The following is an 8,138-nucleotide window of genomic DNA, read 5'->3' as shown; positions in this document are numbered from 1 at the left end:
AAAAAAATTGGTGATGTGATGTGAGTGTATTCTCATATTAATTTGTTTAAGTATATGCTGCCTGCTGTGAGTGGCTTATAGGAATTTGGGATATGGAGGAAGGCTTTAGATTCTTTCATAAACTTCTCAGGATACAGACGTTCAAGAGTAATGACTCAAGCCACTTTGTTGCATTTTATTTTTGCAGTGTATAGTACTCCCTTATCTAGTCAGTTTCTTTTTATTACATGCATTATATATATATATATAAAAAGTATGTGTGTGTGTATATGTATATATACACACACACTATATATATATATATATACACACACACACACACACACACATACACACACACACACACACACACAACTCCTCTTTTCAAAAACTCCCCCAAAAGTTAAAACAACAACCCGGCAGCCAAATACTATGACATCCCAATTAGTAAACACAAAACAAGAATGTTTTACAAAAAGGAATAAAATATACCATATGCATTCAGCTTCCACACTGTAGTACCCAAGTGGGGAGGCTGCTGCGACGATGTCTGTAGGCAGTTTCTTTTGGCAGACAGTTCCAGCGGAATTGCCATTCTCAATTATTAAGTTATGTATAAGACATATGTGACCCATTGGAAATTTGTGAAGTGACACTCGTGCTTCTGCTCATGCCCTGCTCCGTCCGTCCCCCAGAAGCTGTCCGCCTGAGAGCTTGGGGGCTATTGCGGACTCCCATACTGCTACCTCGAGGTACCCCTTGCATTGGCCCCGAGGGATGACCCCATGGCTGGGGTCCACCTTGCATTGGATGGCCCCACGCTTGTGGTGGGCCACCCATGGGATGACCCCAATGGGGGCCTGGACCCCCAGTAGGATTGTGAGACCAACCAGAAGCTCCTGGATAGCTGTGGCTGAATGCCTCAGGGGAGAGATTAGAAAGGACCATGTTACTAAAACCTAATCTCATGCTTTCAGAGTCAAAAGCTTCAATTTCTCTGGCTTGACGCTCCAGCAGGCTTCGTATTCGTTCTGTGCGTTCATTCTGCAAAGCCAACATCTCTTCTTCAATCTAGAAGGATTGAGAAAGGGAAGCAAAATGAAAGCTGATTTATAATTTAAAAATTTATCATCTAAGAGAACAACAACTTTGAAGTGATTTTGGGGGGGGGAAATCAAGGGATATTTTACAAATGTATATTTAAAAAAGCAAAGATAGGTACTGTAAAAAGAAACTTTATTTCTAAAATGTATAAAATCGAATTTTTAAAAGCAAAGGCAACAACAGCCTCTGTTGAATTATTACCAATGGACACAAAATCTATTAGGTAAAAAGAGAAGGAAATTTTTTAAAATGGGTGACCAGATGCTAATACCAGAACCTATTGGTCAATACTAATATAATTGATTAAGTGAGATTAAAATTGTTGCTATTGTTGTATACCATTAAGTTGGACTGACCCATTGCTGACCCTCCAGCAGGTTTTCAGCAACAGTAAATTGAATGGAAGTTAGTTCTTTCTCCTGAGAAGCAGCTAGTAGATCTGAACGACGTACCTTTGTGTTGGCAGCAGAATTCCTGACTACTAAGACACCAGAAAGAGTTCCCTGTGATAAAAATTAGACATGTATCTCCTAATGTGATGCATTATTTCTCCTCTTTCAAATATTCTTGCATTATTTAAAAAAAGAAAGAAAATGAAATCTAAATATAATCAGAGGGCTCTGGTGGCCTAGTGGTAAGAAGCTGCACTGAAATTCTGAAAGCACATGGTTTGAATTCACCAGCTGCTCCAAGGAAGAAAGACAATCTCCTACTGTGTGACTGGAAAATGGCAGGGGGGTCAGCTATGGGCCAGTTCTGATTTACAGCACAACAATAACCACAAACCAAATCACATATAACTATCAGTTTCTTGGAAGGTGAAGAGGAAGAATAAAGAATAAGTTAAATGATATCCTGAGGACGCACTAAGCTAAATCTAGAAAGTAGAAAATTGTATGGGGCAAATGATAAAATGTCTTCTATAACAAATAAATGAGAAATAGGGGATAGATTGTTCTACATTAAAAGGTTTCAAAGACAATTATCCAAATTCAGTGTTTGGACCCTGTTTGGACCCCAAATCAAACATACCAACTGCAAAGAAGATATTCTTAATAGGAGAAATGAAGGCACGAATCAGTATTAATTGTTGTCAAATACTGACAAGTTGATTCTGACTCATAAAAACTTCATGTGACAGAGAACTGCTCATAAGATTTTTCTGGTCATAATTTTTTCTTTTTTTAAAATAAAATTTATTATTCTTTTGTGTGTTTGTGTGTACCATCAATTGGGATCTGACAGGTAGAGGAGGAGACTGTCCCTCCTTCTCCAGCACAGCATCTGGTGGATTGGAACTACGTACCTCTGGGATTGCAGTGCAGTTTCATGCCACTAGGCCACCAGCGCTCCCTTCTCCTCTCTTTTTTCAACTGGTTTTCATACATTAATTCAGTTATGTAATTGTATTTCATTCATATACACTGTGTTCCATACAATTCCGCTTTTCATACAATCATTCATATGATTCCCATATAATTACCACTGACCTATGCCTATTACTACATCATCCTTTCACTGCAGTGAATCTTTCCCATTACCTCCCCACCCCCCAATCCACTCACTAAACTATTATCCTATTATTTCCACCCTTCTTCTTTTCTCCACTCCCTTTCCTTTTAGGATATTTATGCACAGATTACTAGTTATTCTTTTATTTTTACAATAATGGTTCTAGACAGTATTTGTCCTTATGAGAATGAGTTAGTTCACTCAGCATAATGTTTTCCAGGCCTTCTAATGTCACATAGTATTTTACAAAATCACTGCTCCTTAGTGCTGCATAGTACTCCATTGTGTGAATGAATGCCATTTTTTCAATCCATTCATTTGTTGATGGGCATCTGGACTATTTACATATTCTTGATACTGTGAATAACACTGCTTTGAACATAGGCATACATATTTCATTCATGTCTCAGTTCAAATTTTCTTGGGGTATACTGCTAGCAGTGTGTAATAGGTGGGTCCTATGGGATTCCTATGTTCAGTTTTTAGGCAATTTTGTGAAAGACAGTTTGGCATTTCCATAATCTTTACAGAAAGAGTTTGCTAGGCTGTTTTCCTGTGAATTTCCTGGGGCAGATCTAAATCACTAGCCTTCTGGTTAGCAGCAGAATAACTACTGTTTTACTTGGTTTTTAGGTAATATTAGTAATTCCTCTGTGGAGCCAAGCAAATGAAAGTTACGAACAATCTCAATCTCTTCACCATCCATCCTGATGCTGCCAATTGGTCCTGTAGTGAGAATCTTTGTCTTCTTGATATTGAGCCTCAATCCATATTGAATATATATGAATATTGCACTGAAGCACTGAGAAGCCAAAGCAGAAGGAAGAATTCAAGATTATTAAAGAGTTAACAGAAGATTTCAAAAGGCAGAGCAGAAAGATAAAGTAAAATATTACAATGAAATGTACAAGGAGCTGGAGTCAGAAAATCAAAACGGCCGAACTCGCTCAGCATTTCTTAAGTTCAAGGAACTGAAGAACAAATTCAAACCTCGAGTTGCTATAATCAAGGATGCTTTAGGCAGAATATTAAATGATCCATGAAGTATTAAAAGGAGATGGAAAGAATATACTAAGTCACTGTATCGAAAGCAATTGGCAGACACAGAAGAATTTCATGAAACAATGTATGAGCAAGAGCCTATGGTGATGAAGGAAGAAGTGGAAACTGCTTTGAAAGAAATAGCAAAAAATAAGGATAGTATACCAACTGACATATTTCAACTAACAGATGCTGTCCCAGATGTGCTCCCCAAGTTGTGCCAAGAAATCTGGAGAACAACCACCTGGCCAACTGACTGGAAGAGATCTATGTTTGTTCCCATTTCCAAAGAAGGGTGACCCAACAGAGTGTGGAAATTATAGAACAATATCATTGATTTTAACGTGCAAGCAAGATTCTGCTGAAGATTATCCAAAAATGACTGGAACAGAACATCAACAGAGAACTGCTAGAAGTCCAGGCTGGTTTTAGAAGGGGTCATGGTACTAGGGATATTGTAGCTAATGTTAGATGGATCTTAGCTGAAAGCAGGGAATACCAGAGGAATGTATATCTGTGTTTCATTGATTATGCAAAGGCGTTTGACTGTGTGGATCATAACAAACTGTGGCTGACTCTGAGAAGAATGGGAATCCCAGAACACTTGATCATGCTAACGTGAAACCTATACTTGGACCAGGAGGCAGTCATCAGAACAGAGCAAGGAAACACTGCATAGCTCAAAATTGGGAAGGGCGTGCGCCAGGGATGTGTCCTGTCTCCGTATCTTTTCAACCTATATGTAGAACAGAGAAGGCTGGGCTCTATGAGGAGAAGTGTGGCATCAGGATTGGTGGAAGATCCATCAACAATCTGCATTATGCAGATGACATAACCCTGCTTGCTGAAAATGAGGAAGACTTGAAGCACTTGCTGCAGAGGGTCAAGGACTGCAGCCTTCAATATGGATCGAGGCTCAATATCAAGAAAACCTTACCTACTAGGGTACCACTATTTGAATCTGAACAATTAGATGAAGCAAAAATTACAAATATTTCAACAATACTAATATTTTTCTGAGAAACCTCTGTAGTGAGGTATGCTGCGATTTTCCTCTTTGGCGATCCATTTTTAGCTCCAAGAGAGATGAATAAACTCCTTCCCAGTTACTTATAGACTTGGAAATCCGCTGAAGGGTTCAGCTATGAGTTGGTTCTGACTTGCAAGCATCGAGTGTGTATATTTTTCTTAATATATAACAAACAAAAACCCCAAATGTGTTGCTATTCAGACAATTCCAACTCATAATAACCCTACAGGATGAAGCAGAACTATGCCATAGGGTTTCCACAGATGTAATTTTGACAGAAGGAGCAAGTCACATTTTCTATCATGGAGTCACAGAGGGTTCAAATTACAGACCTTTTGATTAGTAGCCACGTTGCCTGAAACACTATAGGGAGTTTTCTTATAGTAATAATTTTGAATTATTAGGAAGAAAAGCATAGACTGACTTTGATTTTTTTTTTAAGACTGAATTTCAGGAAGCTGGAATCAGATTTATGACATTGGATCACAAGACAAACTAGATTTTTCAAAATTTATGTTTGTTACTACCTTCTCATTTTGAATGAGAAATATAATAGTGGTAATTTTTAGAAGCAAATGCAACCTCACTGCCGTTGAGTCATTTCTGACTCACAGGACACTCTACTGAATTTCGAGGCTGTAAATCTTTAACAGAAGGAAACAGCTCATATTTCTCTTGTAGAGTGACTGGTGGATTCAAACCTCTGGAGATATAGTCTTTTAGTTGGCAGAACTCGCTGTGTACAGAACCACCAAAGCTCCCTATGTTTAGAAACACGCATCTCTCAAAGAAGCCAGTAGTTAACTATGGCAGAGAAATATTAACATCTTATTTAGATGGCTGCCTTTTTCAATTTTTATTCAAGAACTGTAGAAAATAGAGGAAAATGTATAAGGCAACTGTCCAGAGGGGGGGAAAAAAGACAATTTCTAATAGTCAAGATCATTTAACTAGTATTAACAGACAATGTCTGACAGAATTACGAGTGCATCATTTCTTTTTTTAACTTATAGCCCAAGAATTCTGGAATATAGCTTTAAATCCTGGATATAATGGACAGATGTGTCACCATGTCTCAAAACAAATACCTTTCCTGTCTTTATGTTTACAAATCTCCTGCCCATCACATATAGACACACATACAAACTCTTCCACCTTTACACAAACATTACCTTGCATTTTAGTATACACTGTTAATGTTAAGTGATAATAAGTTTGGGGATTCTAATTTTATTCTTAGAGATATTTAACAAAGAGTGTATTTAAGTCATAAAAAAATAAATAAAAGATGCATGCAGAAAGAACAATTTTTAGTCTATCTTTTCACCTGATTTTACCTTCTGTTCTCCAGTAATCTTTCACTAATCTGTGTAAAACCAGGTCAGAACTTGTGAGTAAAACCTGATCAGGACTTGTGAGTAAAGTATATATTTCTAATATTTTGTCCTTGGCTCTTCCAGTCATTTGTTGTAGTTTTTCTTCTTTAATATCCAAGTTTTTCATCAACATTTTTAGATTTGTTATTGTTCTGTATTGTTATTGTCAAGTCAAAACTGACCCTCCAGAACATTTTCAAGGCAGTACAAGGTATGGGAAGAGACTGCTCATGTGTCTCCTATGTAACAGCTGTGGACTCAAATGCAAGTCTTTGGGTTGACAGCACAACTCCTTACCAGTAAGCCCCTAGAGCTCCCTTTAGGCAGAGCTCGTCATACAAAAACTACAAGGAACAAAGAGCCAGAGCTACTTCCTCACAATTCAACTGACCATCTTCAAATAACCCATTCTTCTCTTTAGCAATTACTTGATTATACTTTTTTGATTTTTAGAAGCTACTAATATGTTCACTTCTGAACTAATAATTTAATGGGGGAAAATAAAAAACAAACCACTACCAGAACTAGAATTAAGGATGTACGTATGGTATTGTAAAAGCAATCTGGCACCTCAACAAGATAAACAATCCAATTGAAAAATGGGCACAGGATATGTCACCAAAGATGACATTCAGATGGCAAACATATGAAGAAATGCTCAAAATCCCTAGCTCTAAAGAGATGCAAATCAAAACAACTATGAGGTATCATCTCACCTCAGTAAGAATAGTAAAACTGAACAAAACAGCAAATATCAAATGCTGGCAAGGTTGTGGAGAAACTGGAACCCTTATTTACAGTTGGTGAGAGTATAAAATGATGCAGCCACTATGGGAGGCTGTTTAGCACTTTCTCAAAAAGTTGCAAATATAGATAGCATTTGACTCAGCAATTCCACTACTGGGAATATACCCTAGAGAAATTAAAACCACCACCCAAGCAGATATATGCACACCCAAGTTTACTGTGGCTCTGTTCACAATAGCAAAGAGCTGGAAACAACCCAAGTGCCCATCAACAAACGAACGGATAGAGAAGCTCTGGTATATTCACACAACGGAATACTATGCAGCATTGAAAAACAAGGAACTCATGAAATATTATACAAAATGAGTCACCCTGGAGGACATTATGATAAATGAAATATTTCAGTCACAAAGGGACAAATACTGCACAGTGCCACTGTTGTAAAACGGGACTGATATTGGAGTTGGGGGAAGACTGGAAAAGTGGGATAAATTATGTATACTACACTGAAACAGATGAGGAAGAGAGCTGTTTAAAAGGGATATGTGATTAGATATTATGACAGGAGTCCAGAATGAAGGCTGCATACTGGAGTGGACTTGGGGGGAGGGACTGTATAACAATGAAAGAATTTTTTTCTTTTACTTTTCAAAGAGAAGAGAGAACTGGGGGAAGGGGAGAAAAGTGTAACAATGAAAGAATGGAAATCCAAAGTCTGTAAATTTTCATCAAAATTAATAACAATAAAAAATATAAAAAAAAGAAAAAAGTAATCTTATATAACCACTATTTACATGAAAATATGTTCATAAAACGCTTCTGATGAAAGAAAATACTAAAATAAGTAAGTTCTTTCTAGTACACATACCTTTTGTTCTAGGAGGGCCCTGCGGAGAGAAACCCTCTGTTCAAGTTCCCGAAGCTCTCGATCATGTTGTGCCTCAGCCTGCATCTTGATTTTGCTTTGATATGCATTCAACAGCTCCAGTTCCTGCTGCAGCTGCATCTTCAGAACCTGGCACTCTGCTTCCTGTGCTTCATCCAAACGCAGCTGAAAGAAAGAAAATAGCTGTATCAAATGGCTATATCCTACCACAAGCTATGGAAAAGAGGCTAGAAAGTAGGTTGTTCTTTTTTAGGTTACATAGCTGGTCTAGCTTGTGAATTTATTTGGAAAGGAAGGCACAATAAATAAAAATGTCATTATGAAGCTAATGTTATTTATATGAGCTGTTTGGAGGGTATGTAATCATATTTTTCTTAAGCATCTTATTAGGTGATAAAACTGGGAGTCTCCCCTTCCCTGGAACAAATAGCTTATAGAACAGGGGCTAAAAAACTATAGCTTA

At 37.6% G+C, this 8,138-nt stretch overlaps 1 protein-coding gene across 2 annotated transcripts in view; it reads right to left on the bottom strand.

The window, feature by feature from the left end:
* Positions 1–394: 394 nt before the first annotated feature.
* TAOK1 (TAO kinase 1) overlaps positions 395–8,138 on the bottom strand; it is a 121,881-nt gene continuing 114,137 nt past the window's right edge. Inside the window, exons 18-19 of one of the 2 annotated variants that reach the window (XM_006890977.1) lie at positions 7,658–7,840; positions 395–1,050 (exon numbers count right to left, since the gene is read on the bottom strand). In XM_006890977.1, the coding sequence (XP_006891039.1) occupies positions 589–1,050; positions 7,658–7,840 (645 nt within the window). In that variant the 3' untranslated portion in view covers positions 395–588. The remainder of the gene's footprint in view (positions 1,051–7,657; positions 7,841–8,138) is intronic. The other variant, XM_006890978.1, reaches the window with a different exon arrangement.

Source organism: Elephantulus edwardii, unplaced genomic scaffold, assembly GCF_000299155.1.
Source record: "Elephantulus edwardii isolate Elephantulus edwardi_28Jun2011 unplaced genomic scaffold, EleEdw1.0 scaffold00094, whole genome shotgun sequence".
Classification (NCBI taxonomy): domain Eukaryota; kingdom Metazoa; phylum Chordata; class Mammalia; order Macroscelidea; family Macroscelididae; genus Elephantulus; species Elephantulus edwardii.
This window is presented reverse-complemented; position numbering and strand designations above follow the sequence as displayed.